The sequence below is a fragment of the Mus pahari genome, chromosome 13 (assembly GCF_900095145.1).
Source record: "Mus pahari chromosome 13, PAHARI_EIJ_v1.1, whole genome shotgun sequence".
Classification (NCBI taxonomy): domain Eukaryota; kingdom Metazoa; phylum Chordata; class Mammalia; order Rodentia; family Muridae; genus Mus; species Mus pahari.
The window spans coordinates 29,283,632-29,303,642 of NC_034602.1; the positions used below are offsets into that span (position 1 = coordinate 29,283,632).

Here is a 20,011-nt window from a genome sequence, read left to right on the forward strand (position 1 = left end):
AGAACAAGGGAAACCTCCCAGGGGCCACTTCACTCCAGACGGCCCTGCACCATTGGCATTGGTGTCACCTCTGTGTCCTCCACCATGAGACCCCATGAGACTCCACCATGAGGGCCACACTGTGCCCTTCGTTCTTTGACCCCTGGAGAGTTCTTGGTGAGAAAGAGTTGTTCCTTGTTGCCTTGTCTGTGGTTATAAAGAGCAGGATCCTCCTGGCCTGTCAGTCTCCTGGGAGTACTGAGGGTGACAGCCAGGCAAGCACCTGGTGGTAGAGGTGTGACCAAGAGCCCTATGTGACAAAATCTGCAGGTATCACAAGTGGAAGATCTTTGGCATTTCCAGTACCGATTCTGGGTCCAGACAGGCAGGAGCAGTCCAGTCACCTAGTACACAGGCCTTGAACACCTTCTGTGTCCCAGCCCTGTTCTAGGCATGGGACCAGACCTGAGCCTGACCTGTGGAGCTGCAGTAAGGTGGGGCCAGTCAGGTGGTATGTGAAGATTGGCAGCTGGAGCATTCTGGGAAGGGTGCCATGAGATATAAGAAGTCCCCATGGAGGCCTCAAGGTGCGGTCCTGGAAGCAAGGGGTTCTTGGGAAGGAATAAACCAGCTGAAGGCAGATGTAGGGCTAGCAAATTGTGTGGCCAAGTTACTGTTACCAGCCCCCCACCCTACCCTGTGCAATGACAGCCCCAGAGGACTTAAGGTGTCTCCCATGGGACCAAGTTGACTGGAAGGTTACAGGATGTGGCTGCCAGCATCTATGTTAGAGAAGTACTCTGGCCAATGCACAGTACGCATGAGCATTTGTAGATTGGCTTTTGCAGAGCCTGAGGGAGGGAGACAACGGTAGTATAGCAGGGAGAGGGACTAGCTAGTCACAAGATGGGAGCAGGCGTGGCTTCCAGGGAAGATCTGAAGACAACAAATGTGTCCAGGAAACCAAGAGAGGGATCAGCACAAAGCACCATATTGGTGTCCGTCCAGTCGCTGCTGTGTGCCTTGGGTCCGTCCCCTAGCAAGCTGTGATGGTATGAAATTCCCTCATCTCCAGCAAGAATGATCCAGGATCACCACCTGTAGGATGGGGTTCCTGGATCCTCATGCAGGACACCTGGGCACGCAGTCTTGTGAAGACACCTTGGTGGGATACCCAGACACACGAGGCAGAATGCAGTGAACCTGCAGCCACCTGCCGGTCCCACTGGCTTCCCCAGCCTGAAACTCATGCCTGCTCAGGGACATTGAGTTCTGCTGTTCGGAGCTGAGAGGAAATATCCTACACAGAGCAGGCACTGGGAGTCCCATACTGGACCCCAGTGAAGGGATGGTGACCTGCCATGACTTGCCAGTCGATTGTCAGAAGAATGGCCTGGGATACTGTGACAAGCTTGTATCTCCCACGGCATCAGGAACTCTTTTCTCCCAGTCATCTGTCCTGAGTGTCCAGTCGCCACCCTGACCTCTTATGAGCCATCCTGAATAGAACAGAGCCAAGGACCATGTGCTCAGCATTCCCAGGGGGATCAGCAGCATGCTTCATAATGACTATGGATGGGCTCCTGAGAGCTGGCACAGGGCTGTGTAGTTAGGCAAAGCCTAGGCCTAGCCCAGGAGTTGGGGGAGGGGAGTGGCCAGTGCCTGAAGGGCCTTCTATAACCCAGGGTCACGAACACACAGCTGTGAACTTGCTCAGAGTCTTCTGTCTTCTATACCTGCCTCTTCCTGTGCACCTCTCTCGCATGGCCCCAACTCTTGAAGGTCATCTGACCTTATCAGACATACAGGTCCCTAGAAGACCTGCTTGGGCCATTTGAGCTCATACAGGTCACATGATCTCCCTAGGCCCCAGCCCCCTTGTGTTTAGGCACAGAGGTCCCTGAGTGTGGCATTCAACCTTTGGATTGTGAAGGGGCTTTAAATACAAAAGTTATCTGCTCTGCTGCAGACAGAACTCTAGAACAGGTCCCTAGAAGACCTGCTTGGGCCATTTGAGCTCATACAGGTCACATGATCTCCCTAGGCCCCAGCCCCCTTGTGTTTAGGCACAGAGGTCCCTGAGTGTGGCATTCAACCTTTGGATTGTGAAGGGGCTTTAAATACAAAAGTTATCTGCTCTGCTGCAGACAGAACTCTAGAACCTTTAAAATCACACGATGGCAGCAGGTCCCTCCCTAAGACAGATTAGCAACTCCAAGGACAAGACCACCGTAGATATACCTGTCTGGCTCTCCTTGCTAAGCACACCTAAAAGGAGGAGGCTATCGCAGAGCAAACAGCCACAGGAGGGAAGAGGCAGAGGCTGGCCACCCCAGTGGGGACAGTGTATGGAGATGGAGCAGGAAGCCAGCAGAGAGGAGTCCTAGGAAAGTGGTCTTTATGCATTACTAGGTTTTTCTGCCTCCCCGCTGGTGGGATGTATACATAGCAGCTATGGCAGAGATTGGGGGCAGGGGTGTGGACACCAGCGACTCTAAGCAAGTCAAGAAGAATGGAGTAGCTTATTAATCAGCACTCTGAAAATCAGTGATCACAGGGATCAATCTGTATACTGGACTGTGAACACTGGGCCCAACAGAACTGTGGCTTGCTAACATGGAAGACTACATAAGACCCCGTTTTTTTATTACAACGTTTGGATATCCAGGAGGCAATCAAAAATGACTTGCAGCATTGGGAACTGTGATGATGGTAGCATCTGAATGAGGATGAGAGTCAGCAGACTCAAAGGAATGCTGGACAGAACCGGGGTTGATGTCATCCGAGGAGTCTAAGACACTCGATAGCAAGACGCTCCAGTAAGCTGTTGTGTCAAAACCAGAATAGAGAAAAAAAATCTCACCAAAGAAACACAGATTACTTTGAAAACGGAATCAGCTGAAAACTGATATTGAACTGAAAGGTAAAAATGATGTAGAACCCTATTGGGAGGGTTCAGTGACAGAATGGCCGACTCCGACAGAGCACGTCAGAATCTTCGTTCCAGTCTGGACCATGGAGAGAAGGAAAAGAAGCACCTGGGACCTGGGAAACGATCTTTGTATCTTTGAATTCCCAGAAAGGGGACAAAGAATGGGTCCGAACCCCTCAAAGGAACAATGGCTGAAACTCTCCCGGACTCAGCTGAAGATCTAAACCTGCAAGATCAGGAAGCTGAGTGAACCCCAGGTAACCAAAAATAGTCCATATCGAGACATGCCACTAAACTTCTGAACACTAAGGTTTAAAAAGCAAAACAAAACAGAACAAAAGCCCCAACTTGTTGAAAGTATGCAGTGAGAAGAGCAATGTCATCTGCAGGAAGTGCTAGCTGATGGCATCCACCTCCTCATGGAAACTACAGGGGCAGGAAGCAAATGGTTTGTGTGCTGAAAGGAAAGACTGGCTGTGAGTTCTACATTCAGTGAGAATATGCTTCTGGGAGGGAGGGACAGGGACCTTCTCAGAGGAGTGAAAGCTGAGAGAAGTTGTCACCTTAAGGAGTGGTTATGGGACCGTTTCCAGAGAGAACATTATCATTTCGGGCATTTAAAACCCCAGCAAGGGAAAACCTCAGGGATGGGAGATGGGTGGTGTGCCATGGCCACCCATCCTTCTCAGGGATGGGAGATGGGTGGGGCACCACGGCCACCCATCCTTCTCTTCTAAGATGCTTGCTTTCTTTTTAAAAAGTTCTTGTATGTGTTTGGGTGTTTCGCCTGCATGTATGTCCACACACCATGTGCATGGAGGGTTCATAGAGGCCAGAAGAGAGTGTTACATATGGTTGTGAGCCATCATGGGGTACTGGGAATCAAGCCTGAGTTCTCTTAACTGCTTTGCCCATCTTCTTCAGTTTCTTAAAGGAAAAAGTATGGCCAGGGCTGGAGAGATGATTCCATAGTTAAACACATTGCTTCGTGCCGAGCATGGTGGCGCACACCTTTAATCCCAGCACTCGGGAGGCAGAGGCAGGCAGATTTCTGAGTTCGAGGCCAGCCTGGTCTACAAAGTGAGTTCCAGGACAGCCAGGGCTATACAGAGAAACCCTGTCTCAAAAAAACAAAACAAAACAAGCAAACAAACAAACAAACAAACAAAAAACCACATTGCTTCTCTTGTAGAGGGCCAGAGCTCAGGTGCCAGCACCCACACTGGGCAGCCCACAACTGCCTAAAACTCCAGCTCCAGCTCCGGGAGATCTTGCACGGACCACGCCCATACTCACTCCCATTCCCACACACATACACATAACTAAAAGTACAATGAATCTTTTGTTTTTGTAATTGACCAGTCTGGGATAACTATAAGGATTGGGGGACATGATGTGGCCTATGGAAATAAGATTGCCACTGTGTGTGAGAGGTTGACCATAGAGCCTGGGGGGGGGGGGGGACTGTGTGCAGTCCCCCGACTAGCAGGCCAGAAGTACAGTTGAAACGTTTGCTCTGAGCATTCATCCAAAAGGCCTGGAAGGCTTGCAGAATCTGAGTTCAGTAGCAGCAGGGTCTGGGTGAAGCTGAGAACCCAACCAACAAGCAAGGTCTTTGTTGTTGCTGGCCTCCTCTTTGAGGAGCAGTCACTGCATCTAGCACCTTCAGCTAGCAGAGGCCCCCGGGTTTCCAACTCTGGGAGACCAGAAGAGACTTTGTGTAAACTGGGAAGCAGGTGTCTTGGGGAGAGACCCCATGGCTTTGAGTGAGGAGGTGTTAAGCCCTTTCTCTGTAAAATGCAAAGGGCCAGCCATCTGTGCATTGACCTAGGCCACAGAGAGGCAGGAAAAGCAAGGAGCAGCCCAGAAGCCTGGCCCAGCCTCCCTTCTTCCAGCTCTCTCCTGCTCTGTGCTTCGCTCTCCTGCTCTGTGCTTCGACTAGGGCTTCATGATCCAACCAGGTTCCTCTGCTGAAAGAAATCCAAGAATAGTGCCCTTGAAGTTAGAACCATCTCATGATAACCTTATAGCAACTGAGTCTCTCCATGTCTGGTCACAAGTTGAGTTCAGGCTCTCTGCAGGACCCTGAAATGGAATTAGCAGCTGGGCCAAACAGGGTGGGCAGGCAGCTCTGACTTGCCTCATGTCAGTCCTTGGTGTGAATGGTGAGTGATGCGGCCTATGGCCCCTCTGAGCCTTTCCCCAGCTGCCCAGCAGCACCCATGGCCTTTGGCCCCATGCTAGAGCAGCAAGGATCCCAGTGTCTCTGCCTGGCCCATTCCATTTCAAGAGATGCTAGTAATCCCTATTTGAATTTAAGATTCCTCCCAACCTCAAAGATCTCCAATCCCATGTGGCTGGTGGTGGCCTGTGGTGGCCATCACAGGCTGGCACAGTCCTACCTAATCCTACTTGTGACCTACTAGGAGGTCACAAGTCTAGTAGAGGAGCTAGCATAGGTGATGTGATACTGAGGCTTATCCTGAACCTGGGTACTAGCTCAGTTGGGCCCCCAAATAGGAATGATGTGGATAACTGGCTCAGATGTCACTCTGGGTCCTGGGGATAAGGCAGGCAGATTATCTTTAGGGACCTCTGCTTGTTGTCACCTGCCTAGTCCTGTCCCTCTGCTGGAAGTGTCATGGACCATGCCTTCCCCTGGTCAGGCTGAGTGCGTGACGAGGCTGTGCTGTATCTGTTACAGGCTTCCCTTATTCCAAACCTGACACTCTCCCAGGACCCAGGAAGGATGGCCTGGACCTCCGGGTAGGTACTTGGACCCTCCCTACCTGTGGGGCATTAACCATCACTTGCTGCCTACCTGCACTCATCCCCATAGCTTTGTGACCTCACAGCAAGGAGAGGCAGGGATCCTGCTTGCCTGTCTGCCTCTGCCTGATGTTCTGCTGAAGATGCTGCCACTGTAGCCTTTTCCATGTCCAAAGTTACCAGGCTATACTCTGGCTCTTTTCTGCTGTGCCCCAGAAGCCAAAGAGTCCCTAGTGTGTAAGGCAGGGGAGCTGTAGGTCACCCAGAGTGACTAGGGCTACTTTGAGTTGCTCTTCAGCCCCACCCCCTTCCCCATGGCTGACGTGTTCCTGTGTCTATGGAGCCGTGCTCATCCCATGTACTAGCGTGTGGTCTGTGGTCACTGGGCATGCGCTCTTCTCAGTCTCAAGATACATGAAGGCAAGTGCAGGTGGCCTCTAGCCTGACTCCCCAAAGAGAGCTGGGCATGTGCCCTGGTCCAGTGCCCTTTATGAGGAGCCTATAGCCACATTGGCTCTTAGTGAAGATCTCTAGGCTGGGGTGTCCCAATGATCCAGAACTCACCAAGCTTCATGTAGCACAGAACCCCAGGAGAATCTCCATCAGGAAGGAAAACTTTCCCAGTGTCAGGAAGTTGTATATAAATCAAGACAATCCACTTCTAAAGAGAACGAGATGTGTGTGTGTGTGTGTGTGTGTGTGTGTGTGTGTGTGTGTTGCTGGAGTGGTCTTATCCAATGTGAACTCAGGGCCAACTGTCTGGATTATCCTTCTCTCTAGTGGACACTCTGACGACGAGAGAGGCATCTCCAGGGGCCACAGGCATCCTTTGGGGACTAGCTATTGTTTTCTCTACCTTCTCGGGCTCCGATTTACTGTGCTTCTGTTCAGGATCTAGATTCAGGGTGTTCCCCGTGCAGGCACCTCTGCATGGATGGACGCTAGCAGTTCATGGTCCTTCCCTCCCATTGGCCTTCCTTCCTGCTCTGAGATGGACCCTGCATGTTGCATGCTTCTTAAGTTTTCTCCAATGGAATCTGTCTTCCACAGGGAAAGCAAGAGGGGCTGGAAACAGGATTTCTCTAACATCATCTACCTAGAGTCAGGGATATAAGGATATGGGAGCTCTGTCTGTCTCTCTAGAAGGTTCTCTTTTTACCTGGAACAGTTGATTTCTAAGCAAGGGCCCCAGAGGTGCCAGTGCCCAGCTTGACCTAGCTAATATGTGCCCCCATTCAAGTCAGGTCCTAGGTGTTTACTTTGTGACTGATTGAAAAGTAAGGACTGTGGGCAGTCTGCATGTCCAGCCTATGTCCAGCCAGCACTCTAGGAGGACACATAGAAGGTGACTGCCTGGGAGAATCTCAGCTCTCGTCTCACATTGGGGAGCTTCCATGTCTGCAGAGGTCATGGTTTCTACCAAGTCCTCCCGAGACTAGGTGTTCCGGACCCTAGTGGGTCCATCTTCCTCCTAGAACTATTGTGAACATCATCTTAACTCTGGAGGACCGAGAGGCAGATCTTATGTGAACGTGGGAGGGAAGAATAAGCAGACCTAAGTGCCCTGGGCTTGTACTCCTGAAGGTGGAGTCCATCCTCACAAGCGTTCTGACTTTCCAATTGGCTCCGGGATTCCTGGTTGTCTGCGCATGCTCTTTTTCATCCTCACTCCTCCAATACCTGTACGTCCATCCATGCATCCTCATCAGAAGGCTAGCTATTCAGTTACCCGGTCAGTCTTTTACAGCCATGCCCAGCAGTTCAAACCTGGCTCTTCTCTCTGGAGTTCCTGTAGTGCTTGCCCACAAACCTTTGCCAGTGACCTGCAGTGCCTCAGACTCAAATCATTCACTGAGCGCTTTGCTATCAGGAAGGATTTGGGGGGAGGGAGTAGTCTAAATCAAACCACAGACTCAGTGAGAACAAGATCCAAAAGAGAGGGCGCCTCAGGAGAGAGTTCCGTCAAAAACAAACAAATTGCGTTGCGTGAGAAAAGCTACCAAAGCATCAGCCGACTTCCTGATAGTGAAGCCTGGATAGTCAGGGTCACGACCGTTTTGTCATGTCCCTTTTCTGAAGGGACAGAAGTTCTCCCAAGTCCTGCTCCAAGAGGGGTTTGTCACAAAGACCTAGTGACCCCCAGTGTTGTACATGTCAAAGGTCATGAGATTGTCCTGATACCTAAACCAGCCACAGGAGGAAGATGGTCACAGTCCAGCAGACTAACAGCCACCCGCTGCAGGTCTCCCTTTAAATAAGTCAGTAATGATTGACATGTGCTGCCTGGCCTGCCCAAGTGACCGGCCACCTGAAGGTCCTTGTGGCTGCTCCTTGGAAGAAGTCCCACTTGGAGAAATGCTGATGTTACCTGTGAACACACTAAATTCCAACATTTAAAAAAACAAAAAACAAAAAAACAGGCTGTCAGACTGGGTTAAAAAATAGCAAGACACACACTGAAAAATGTATTCTCAAACAAATAGAAATAATAAGAAAAAGATTTGGGAGACATGATGCTGTGACAGTGAAATTAAGTTTCAAATAGGTAATATATGAAGAGAGAGCAGTAGTGGAGAGTGGCAGTGTCCCCTCAAAACAGTGACAGAAATGTTGTAAAGGCATCAAACAATCCAGCAGTCTCAGGCCACTTGTATAGGTGCCTTGTACAGTCTTGAAATCAGACATAGGTCTAGTAAACAAGAGTCACCCAGACTACAGAGTAACTCACTCACAAGCTTGAACCAGTAGATAAATGCAGAATGTCATACCTTATGAACCCAGTTTCCATGCGTTCATAAAACTCCAAAAATATTTATATCAGCCCAGCATGGTGATGCACACCTTTAACCCTGGCAGTTGGGAGGCAGAGGCAGGCAGATGCCAGTGGGGTCAAGGCCAGTCTGGTTTGTATAGCAAATTCCAGGACAGCCTAGGCTACATGGTGAGGCTCTGCACCCCAAAATGTAAATTTATATTTTTTTAAGTGTTTGAAGAGAAAAAGGAACCAGGAGTTTAAGGCCAGCATTAACTACATAGTGAGTTCAAGGCTAACCTGGGCTCTATAAGACCTGTCTCTGAAAGAGGCACAGGATGGGGATTTGGGGGATGGGAGTGATCTGTTGGTGACTATAGATCTTCAGCTGAGATTCTGGAGAGAGCATGTGCTTGAATTAAAGAACCCTGAATCCCCAGCCATCTTGAAGCAAGCTATGTAACTTCCACGGTCTTTATTTCCTAGAACTAATGAGGGTGGGAAACGTGGTTCTTATATCTGAGTGGTTATAAGGACACATATGACTATGAGATCTTTCCGTGACCTCTGTCTGGATAATAGTTTCCACATGAGCCATGCCTTCAAAAGCAAGCCCCCCAGCCCCTCTTCCACACCAGCGTCTGCTGAGTCAGGCCTCTCATTCCTATGTGGCTTTAGCAGGAAAATCACAGCAGCCGGTGTGGGTGGCCATGACCTCATTCCTACGAGCAACCATAGTGTAGTCTTGGGAAAGCAAAGCCCATGGGTTCAAACTGTCCTGTGTGTTTTCTGTGTGAACTCAGCAAAGATGCTTGACCCCTCTGAGCCTTGACAGTAAAGCCCGAGGATGCATCCAGCCTTGTGGGGTACAGCAGGATTAGAGGGTGTGTCAGTAGAGTTGGTAAGTACCCAGATGGGGAAGATAAATAACAGGTCACCTTTGAAACCCTGGCACTCATTGAGAACCGCAGAGGAGTTAGGCAGGGTGGGGTCAGTTAGACAGGGTCAGGCAGTATGTACAGCCTTGGGCTGGTTCTTGCCCCTCTGCTCTGCTGCTGGGCCTCACCGACGGTTAGCCTAAGACTCGCTTGCACTGAGTGGTTTGTAGAGATGCATGGGGCGTAGACTCCACTCTTTCTGCTTTAGACCTGTTCCTCCATTTGGAGGCTGGCCCACTCCCCATCCTTCCTTCCTTTCCTCAGACCTAGATGGCTGGAGGAAGCTCCTTTTGCTTGTTGTTGCAGGTGATTGACTGCTCGCGACATGAGATTCCAAGCACTAGGTGGCAGCATTCATCCTTTGCAAGGCAGACTGGCCTCAGTTTGCACCAGAGGCTCCCTGGTGGGCCTGTATGCACAGGATATACTGGTGGCAGCCTGAGAAAATGTTCCCAAAGCTGTTTTTGAAAACTTCTAAGGGGAAAGGTGAAGGAGAGAGGTCATGGAGAGTTATTGCCTGATGAGAAGACCCCTGGCTAAGGATGTAGGGCTTAGGGCCCAGTAGGGCAAACTAGGGTGGAACCCTTAGATTGAGTCATTGAAGTCGTGTTTGAAACCCAGGTCTTCTGGACTTGGTGGTGCATGCTTTTAATCCTGGCACTGGAGAGGCAGAGACAGGTGGATCTCTGTGAGTTTGAGGTCAGCCTGGTCTACAGAGCAAGTTCTAGACCAGCCAAGGCATATCAAAAAACAACAACAACAACAGAAAACAAACGAATCAAGAAAGGAAGGAAGGAAGGAAGGCAGGAAGGAAAGAAGTGCATACCCATGTCCAAAAGTCCATGGTAAGCCACATATCAGAAATTTTAAAGAAAGGCCCATTCCAAATCCTGTGTGTACACTCACCCTCTCAACAGCCAGTCACAGCCTGCTGGATCCAGCTGAGGTAGGAAGGAGGTAGCAGTGTATCTCTGGGCTTCCATTTCCTTGTTTCAGATGAAGGGTTTTAGTGCATGGGGTGTCTCTGCTTCCACATTCTCTGGGGTGTGGAGCCCGCTCACAGCTTGTGCCCCACTTTCCGCCTGCTTTATGGTCCATCAGTCCATCGATCCATCGGAAACAGCTTTCCTTGTAACTGTATCTGTGGGCGGAGCACAGAGTGCCTCTACCTGCAGTGCGCCGCTGAAATGCAATCCCTGGGGCCTGTTTCAGAAACTCTGCCCAACAGCTCTGACCCCATTTCAGCCCCTAGTCTGTCCTGGGCCCTGGAGTGCTGTCAGACATTCTTCAGGGAGCTCAGATCACCCTACAATCTGTGTGTAGACAACAGGCAGGAGTCGGACAGGACGGGGAAGCTGCAGCCCTGTGGGGGCCCAGTGCGCTTTGCAGTGGCAGGGACCCCATAGACAAGGGTAGCTTGTACAGATGGGGTTTTCCACGTGGGACGAAGAGAAAGAAAAAAACCTTTAATGACCAAGATGGTTCTGAGATGACAATTCATCAATGACAACCATGGGCAGTTGAGAGCAGACCCTGAGTCAGGCGACAGTCAGCTGCCCACTTCCTGTCTAGAATGTTACTTCTTGAGTATGAGTATCAGAGCAAGACCACTCTGTCCAACGTCCTAGGGGTTTCTGGACACCAGGATCCTTTTGTGAACCTGGAGCTGCGGGGATGCCTGTGGTTTCCAGAGGGAGGCAGGGGCCCCTTGTGTCTGAAAACACAGACATTGGTGCTCTGGACTGTGTAGCTGGGGACTCTGGGGATACAGTGAGAACAGTGCATAGCCCCTAGGAGGCCGTAGTCAGTGGGTGCCCCTTTGCCATCACATAGGCACAGTGAGACAGGGTGACTCTCTCGAGTCTACCTAGAGTGTGGGAACAGTCCGATAAAGCTACTTTTCACAAGGAGGAAGGGAGATATCACAGGCTATCCCTATTACAACATCAGTACAGGAAAGGGGCCTCAGAGCAGGATCCAGGCACCAGGGCTCATGTTTAAAGGTAGGGTATAGTTGATCAGACAGATAGGGTGCAAAGGCTTCTGAGGCAGGTGTGAAAGCCAGCAGCCTACAGGGCAGGTATCCCAGATATTCACTGTCCAACATTCAATGTTAGGTGACAACGTCTGTTTGTCACCTAAACCTGTCAAACACTCTCCTCTCCCAGCTGTATGAGGACCCAGGATGCATTGAGGCTGTCTTCCAGCCCCCTACTGCCCACCCCATGCAACCTGCCTCTTGCCGGTCTCTCTCTCTTTCTCTCTTCCAGAATGCCAACCTGGCCCCTTGTGGAGCAGACCCGGATGCCAGCTGGGGCACACGAGGTACACACAATGGGGACCCCCGTGGGTCTCTGGCTAGGCCAGAATCACTAGCACATATTGATCAGTCTCATTCTGAGACGACCCCTCGGGGACCTGCTGGCAGAAGGCTCTGCACCATGGATGAAGGGTCCCCTGGAGGGATGCCTGGTGGCCCTTAGCTCTCTCATCCTATGCTGCCGGGGCCTGTCATGGCTTTTTAGTGCTGTGCATCTCTTGGAGTACAGCGGTTATAAGCAAACAGCTTCCAGGGTCTGAGCTGAACAGCGCAAGTCAAACCCCATCTTTGCCCATGTCTGCTGACATGTGTGAGTGGCCAGCTAGCTGGTCATGTGACAGGCACTCCTCTCAAGGCTGCTCTCCCAGCTCTGAATAGGGTCATGCACTTGGCCACGCTCACTGTGACCCTCTGGAGTGCTGGGGGAGGGGGATCTTGCTCTTGCATACCAGTTCGCACACAGATGGCAGCATCCAGCCTGCTCCTAACATAGTTGTCCCAGTCTCCAGCCACAGAGTCCCAAGTCAGAAGACCGAGGGCCTGTCTCACACAGGCATCATCCTTCCAGAATGATTTTGAGGGCCAGATTCTCATGACCCTTCCTGAGTGTATGGAGCCCCTGCCATCCAAACCGTGTTAGCTTCTATCAGCTACCTTAAGTCTAGAGAAAACCCTTGTCAGAAGGAGCAGTTCAGAGCTCAGTAGTTTAAAACAGGAAGCAGAGCATGATCAAGAGGGCCTGGGATGTGGCTTGGGTGGCAGAGGGCTTGCCTCGCATACCCTGGATGTGATCCAAGGTACCACATAAACTACACATGATGGTGCATAATGTAATCCCAGCACTTGGGGTCAGAAGACAGGAGAATCAAGAGTTCAAGATCACCCTCAGCTATATAGTAAGTTCAAGGCTAGCCTAAGCTCAGTGAGACCTTGTCCAAAAAAAGGAGAAAAGACAATTGAGGTAGGGACTGTGGTAGAGGGGTGGAGGGAAACACATCGCTAAAGGCATCAGACTCCACAACACCCCTCAGAGAGTTTCCCTGGAAAGCCCATTGCATGTCTAGGTAAACCGAGACTGATGACTTTCTCAGAGTAGCCTTGAACACCACCCGGAAAGACATCTCCCAGCCGAGAAGTACAGTGCCGCTACACAGCTTCCTCTGTGGCCTGCAGCCTCCTGGCCATGCCTCCTGCTCTCAGTTTGCTGTGGGAGAGCCTTGAAATCTCTTAAAAATCTAAGATCAGAGTCCCATGAAGGCTGCTCAGGGGACCAGCGACCAAGCACGGCCTAGCTGACTGGGGGTGGGAGTTGCCCATGACGAGGATTGCTCTCGTCCTGGGCATGGATTCTTTTCATTTCTAAGGCAGCCCCGCGGTCTCTGCTCTTCTCTTACAGAGTATAAGGTAAGGGACCGTCTTCACTGACCGATGTCTCCCACCTCGCCACACCCGCCCAGGTTAAAAGATCCTTTTTGTTGCGTTTTCTCTATGAAATGTGCATGTCTGCAGCCCACACAAGTATGTATCCAGGTTTGCCTTCTGGTCAGCTCTGGGGTACTTGCCTCTCAAGATAACCCTGTGGTGTCTTTCCTGCAGATATATCCCTACGATTCCCTCATCGTAACAAACCGAATTCGTGTGAAACTGCCCAAAGACGTGGACCGGACACGGCTGGAGGTAAGGCAAGGTAGGGAGGTATCTGCTGAGACACCGCAGATCTCAGTCAGGTTCCCCACACACGTACCAGGAGGGGGTGCTTCGGTGGTGTCAGCACAGGGGCTCAGATCCAAGGACCCAGGAATCTTTGACAACAAAGGAACATAGCCGCAGACCCAGCTATGTTGGCTTTGCAGAGTGGTGGGAAGGCTGGGTTGCATGGTACACCAAGGAGCCTGCAGCAGTCCCATGCCACGTGCTGCTGTGTAGAGGGCCAGCTTGAAGGAGAAACTTCCTGGCAGTCTCTGCTGATCGAAAGCAGGGAGGAAGAAGAGTGGGGGTCTGAAATGTCCACGTAGCGGCCGCAGAGAAGTGTCTGGCGGTTCACTCTGGCCAGGGGAACACTTGGTTGAGTTCTCACTCCATGCCAAGGCTAGAGTGACCTGTGCCGTGGCCCTCAGTTCCTTCAGAACCACCCAGCAGTCAGCAACATCAGTGGGAGGATGACCCCCTTGAACCTCGCGCAGGGGTGCTGCCTTTCCGGGCCTCGCGCTGTGGCGAGGGCATTTTCAGGCTCTTCTGTGCAGAGGCTACCTTCCGCCCATACCTCAGGCAAGCACTGGACCCTGTAATGACCTTCTCACGGGGCAGTAGCTTCATGTGTGGCCAGGAACAGGAGAACTAGACATAGCCAAGGGTCCCCAGTAGGACCAGGGCTTTGGAGAAAAGCCTGTTGGGGCTCCCTGTTTCCCTTTGGAGCAGGGGTGTGTCTCGAGTGACTTCTGCTTTGCCTGTGAATGTGTCTGATGAAGCCAGCTAGTCTGGGGAGGGGTTTTCTTGGAGGAGCAACACCCCCTTCCCCAACCCTGTGTTTGTATCATGAGAGAGGACTCTAGTTTTATAGTGAAACCAACCGATAGCTTGTAAAAAATCCTGATAGCCACAAAGAGGAAAGGGGAAGGAGGAAGCCCTCTGGGAGTCCCCAGTGCCGGGTCTTCAGGGTGGACAAGCTTCCACAAATCTCTCTGACAGCAACCAAGTTGTCTTTTGGATAAGCAGGGCTCATTGTATGCTTAGCACAAGACCCACTTTTCCCCTGAACTGTAACACAGACCCTTTCTGTGCCAGTGTATCGTATTCTGCCCTTACCTGGCCAAGTAGCCACAGGGAGACTGGCTTCCTGCAGGTCCTGAGGACAGGGCTGCCACTCACAGGCTCATTGGCTGAGCTTGTCACAGGGCATCACTTACCCCAAGGCAAGCTGGGAAGTGAAGTCAGTCATGGGCAGGAAGAGACTGTGGGTGTGGTGGGCAGTTGATGGTGTCCTCTGGAGCAGGGTTTGTCCCCTGACTGCTATCATCATCAATACTCAATGTCAGAGTTCTCAGCCAAGTATCCAGTCATTTATAGATATGGGTACTGACTGGGATCTCAAGGAGGTCTTTGGGGGTGTGGGAAGCACAGATACAGGCTCTGCCCTGGTAGAATCAGTCTGATCGGAGAGTGAGGCATCCACCACCTGATTATCATAACCATCTGCCAGCATGAGTGTTCTGAAGGACAGGAACCTGCGCCTCTCATCTCAGATGAGTGGCTAGATGGTAGTGGCATAGGAAGCATGCTTGTGTGTGCCTGAGTCCGAGAGTTTGTTAGAAAACCACATCTACAAAGGCCAGGGAGCAGAAGGGAACTGGGGCTATTTGAGGAAGGAGACCCAGAAGGATCCTATGAGACTGGACCCAAGCAGGTAGAGGGAAGGAGTGTCCAGGCCTCAAAGGGCCCTGGGCTATGCTAAGCAGCTCAGCATTTAGCCCAGTGACAGTGACACCTAAGCTAGGTATGCAGTTTACAATGTGTCCTGTGGCACAGCCTAGCAGCAGTTGAAGGTGCCACACAGGGCCCGGTTTGTCCTGTTGTGAAGATCCTCTTTGTGCATGGGGCAAAGACCAGGTCTCTATCCTCTGATGTGGGGTTCTTTGTCCTGGAAGATCTAGATTTCTGTCCTGGGCCATAATGCACCACGTGCCCCTGTGTGTTCTGAGTGCTTGAATTCGGAGGGCCTGCTGGGCCCAGAGTCCCCAGTTCAAAGGATGGGAACTCTGTTGCCCCTGGTGAAATGGCATGCCCTAAGCTGAGCCATTCCCTGCACGCCCTGCCCTGTGCCCATCGAAGTTTTTAGCATTGTCTGGTTTCCAAGATTGTCGTCTGGCAGCCCTGATGGTGTCACGGAAGGGGTTGAGCGCTGGAGTAGCAAGAACTGATGTGAATCCAGTCTCCGCAATGTCTACCTGTGTGGCTGTGGACAAGCAACCATTCTGGGTCTGATCTCTCACCTGTCAGGTGACAAGGGCTGCCTGCACCAGTCCCTTGGACAGGTGCATGGATTTAGATAGAGGCTCAGAAATACTTAATTGAGCACCTACTGTGTTAAGCAGCAGGTGGACACCTGTATGCATCCCATCCACCAACCTGAGAGATAGCCCTTCAGATACTGAGGTTGCCATGGAGAGGGGCCACAGATGTGGTCCAAAATGATGATTGCTAGAAACAGAGAGAGTCAGTGTTACCGTTTACAAGGATGCAGGGCAGTGACGTCAAAGGTGGGAGAAAAGCACTTGCGTAGTACCCTGGGTGGCAACACGGACCTAGACTGCCTGCGCCCGGCTGAAAGGCACACAGAGCTGCAGTTCCCTCCTGTGTGCCCAGCTCTATTTTGGGCATGTGGTGCATTTAACACTTCTTTCACAACTCCATGAAGCATCCAGATGGCTTTCAGGGCCCACGTTTCCCAAGAGGCAGATATGGGATTCGGTACTCAAAGCCGCTCTGCTAACTCGTCTTCTAAATCAACTACAGTATGGAGATGAGTTGCCAGAGGAACGTGTCTTTTAAATTGCAATTCTCATATATTGTCTCGAAACTATGAAGACTTGACACGCAGACCTTAGAAACGTGCATTCATGTTTCTAACCCTGGGACTGATATTTCTGAAATGAGGTGACCCGAGAGGCTAAGCTCTGAGGCAGACCTTTGGTTCTTACTACCTTCAACCCCTGGACTGAAGCCCAACCAAATTTTTAAGGGTAATTATTTTCTCATAGACAGTTATTGATGATAACCATGCCCACAAAACACCTTTGTGGCAGCATGTAATCAGTGTTTGGCCAAGGCCCCAGCCCTGGGGCTTGGAAGAATTAGTATTTATGAATATGTAGCTATCACAAAAGGTGGGTGAGGCAATGGAGAGGCTCCTGTCTGCAGGAGGTTATGTGTGGCCATGTCGGCGTGTCACTCAAAAGTGGTAGCTCCTGGGTTGGGGCTCTGAGCTCTTCCTAGGGGCCATGGGGCCCTGTGGCCTGGGAAGAGGCTGCTGTAGAGGGCCTGTAGCTTCTGTGAGACCTGCACACCAGACTAATTGTATGTATGTGTGTTTGCTGGAATAGTAAGCCCAAGGGGGACTGCATCTAGGAAGCAAGGATCTCAAAGTTCAAGTGTCCTTTCTCTGCTCAAACTTGTCCAGCCAGTATGAGGAGGACATAGCACCCTGGCCCCTGATGACCACAGGGGACCATGAGAGGTTCAGAGCTCCCCTACCCCATTCACAGGCTGTTCCTGATCCAGGTGGAGAAGCTCTTGAGTGTTGTGGGGCAGGAGGACCAATAGAACTGGGGAGGGGTCTCGTGTCTGCTGGCTGGCAGGAAGCTCACTGTGGAGCTGCAGTGGGCAGAGACAGGTGGCTGAAGGGGTGCTATTTGACCACGGTCACCCACATGGTCCCTGAGGGAGGAAGGGAGATCAGCATGAGCAGAGATCTGCTGCCCTTCTGGAGTAGAGAGTCATCCAGCTCAACTGGAACTCAGTGCAGAGGACTCGGGGTGGGGGGGAGGGTGGCCTTGGGGCCCTTTTTGGTACCACAACCCTCGCCTCTAGAAGAAGTGACATTTGAGTCAGGGCCTATAGAACTAGATGTTCCTGGTGACGCAGAGGGAAGGGCGCCGAAGTCCCTAGGATTTCTACCATGCAACCCTGTTCCCCAGGAGTGGGGCTAGCTTGCTCTTCAGAAAGGCACCATGTCGGGCTTGCTTCCTATAGCTATGGAAGAAGCTTGGAGCTCTTGACCTTGGCTAGCACCTGAGGATCCAGAGGGCTGGGAGAAGCTGAGCTCACATAGCTATGTGGGCCCCTGTGGTCAGCCACACCCCATAGCTCTTCCTGCTTCAGAGGACCCCTGAGGATCCAGAGGCCCTTCCTACCAGGAGACACTAATAGATCCGTTGCCAACCAGTAGCTCCTCTGACCCTTGCTCACTCTCTGGAACTCAACAAAACTTGGACAGCCAAGTCCAGTCTCCCCTTCATGATGAACAACTCTGTCAGGAGCTGGGGGTGTGGTGGGGCTGGGACCACTGATCTCAGGTCTTTCCCTGCCAGCAGTTCTGCTACCCCACCACCTCAATCAATGCACCTTCTCAGCACCAGCTGTTACTTGTAGGCCCTTTTCATGGACTCATTCGCAACCAGCACTCCTGGGCTGGGCTGGGAGCATCACACAGAATAGGATGGGAGCCAGCCTGGGCTACATAGTAAGCTCAAGGCCTGCCTGGATTGCATAGTGGGAGCTCTTCTCAAACAACAACCAACAAAACTGGGGACTGTGCCTCAAGCCACCTCTCCAGCACTTTCATCTCTGGTGGTCCTATTAAGCTGGTCCATCTCACATACCAGGTATCCATTCCTGGCTTCCTGGTGTCTAGAGTCAGTCTTATAGGCATGGGGCCAGTATTGGTTGAGTAATGGTACCAGTGGAACTTCTGTCTTACTGTGACCTTGGCTCTTGGAAAGCATCCTACAGTAAATTGGAAGAGTGAGAACAGGCCTGAGAGGGTTATGGAGAGACAACACAGTTATCTTCTAACTCTTAGTGGGCTAGTAAGCCATACTGATCTCACCATGGAGATGCTCATTTCTAGCCCAAGATGCTTTCCTGCTTGAAAACATAAGACAGTCCATGTGAGGAGGGTCCCCCACATAGGCGGGGCTTCCTGGATGCTCTGAGCATCGCTGTGTTGATTACATGTGTGACTCCAGCTCCAGCTCCCAGATCACCCATGGCTGGGGCTCTAAAACTCAGAGCACGTAACAGATTCAGTGGCAAGGTCTGTATATATCCCTTTCAGAGATTACCACATTCTCTCTTCTGCAACAAGATCTCCTGTAGCCTAGGCTGGCTTTGAACTTGCTTATATGGCCAAGACGGGCCTCGAACTCCTGATCCTTCTGCCTCAGCCTACCAAATGCCGAGATTGCCTGTGTGTGACCCCACACCCAGTGCTCGTCTGCTTTTCTCTCTCAAGCAGCATCCCAACCTTTGACTTAGTGCTGGTGCTTTAAAGGTGTGGGAAGGGTGCTCTTTGATTTGCCACAGTGGTCTAGGCTCTCCCATGTTAGCCCGATCTTATGGTCTTTTCTTGATTGAACTTCCCTCCTCTCAGATGACTTCAGCATGCGTCAAGTTGACATAAAGCCATCCAGCACACCACTTCTTAGTTTTCTCAGCTAAGAGACTAAGAATTAAACACAATAGACCTGGGCCATCTGTGTCACAGTTTGAGTACGTGATAAACGAGGCAGCCTGAAGGAGTCTACAGAAGGCAGGAGTCCTGGCGAGGGACGTGGTCATTGAACTCAGTCAAAGAGAGGTTTTTGTCAGGGGGAGTCAGGAGTGGAGGGGTGCTGTGGTAGCTGCACACCAGTCTCTGTGTGTCCCCACCAAGACTCTGCCCTCTAGGTTTGTTTCTTTCACTACAATGAGGCCCTGGGCATGCCAGTGCGCTGGCTCACCCCCCAGTGGTAGCCCTGGGTCAGTGGACAGCCACACAGAGAAGACATGTCGCTGCAAAGCTGTCAGCAGATTTCTAGGGCAAAGGGCCCAGAGCCTGAAGTCACAGTTGACCAGGCTCGGCTACCGTGGCCCTCGGACGTACGACTGCCCAGTGGTGGAGAGAGACAAAGGCCAGTTTGCCGCTGCCTTGGGAAGATGGAAGGCAAGCATTCATTCCAGCCGTCATCTCCAGCACTAAGTGGAGCTTTAGCTGCAGAGAGAGAGAGAGAGGAAGCGCTCGGCCATGGTGAGAGGTGCACAGAGTTACACCTGGTCCCTGCCCAGCTGTCGCCTGGTTGGTCACTGTCTCACTTCTAGTTCTTTTGAGGTGGCCAGAAATCCTTATCGCAGACAAGAAGGTTCCCACGAGGCAGTGTTGGGGGTGGGGGAGAGTGTGATTTCATGGAGTCTCTGTGAGTCTCTGTTATATTTGGAATCCATAGGTTGAGAACAAGGACTGGGGACATTTAGGCTCCTCTTCTGTCTAGAGTGGGACATTGTAAATCTTGACCAAGATGCCTCGCTTTCATCTCTGCACTGGCTATCCTCAAAGAGATCAAGATAGGCTGGGTATCCATACATGGTTAAGCCTATGGACAGAGTTAAGTAGGAATTGGACCCAAGGGACACCCAAGAGAGGAGCCAGTGTTTCTCAGAGCAGATAGCTTCTCAGGCCCTGTTCCTTTCCTTTCTTTTTTTTCTTTTTCTTTTTCTTTTTCTTTTTCTTTTTCTTTTTCTTTTTCTTTTTCTTTTTCTTTTTCTTTTTCTTTTTCTTTTTCTTTTTC

General features: G+C 51.3%; 1 protein-coding gene across 15 annotated transcripts in view; it reads left to right on the top strand.

The window, feature by feature from the left end:
• The window catches only part of Ablim2 (actin binding LIM protein family member 2), a 125,852-nt gene that overhangs the window by 103,535 nt on the left and 2,306 nt on the right, over positions 1-20,011 (top strand). For 10 of the 15 annotated variants that reach the window (XM_021211378.2, XM_021211376.2, XM_029545080.1 and 7 more), the window contains 4 exons: positions 5,616-5,677; positions 11,641-11,695; positions 13,087-13,094; positions 13,287-13,367. In XM_021211378.2, the coding sequence (XP_021067037.1) occupies positions 5,616-5,677; positions 11,641-11,695; positions 13,087-13,094; positions 13,287-13,367 (206 nt within the window). The remainder of the gene's footprint in view (positions 1-5,615; positions 5,678-11,640; positions 11,696-13,086; positions 13,095-13,286; positions 13,368-20,011) is intronic. The other 5 variants (XM_021211382.2, XM_021211377.2, XM_021211380.1 and 2 more) reach the window with 1 other exon arrangement.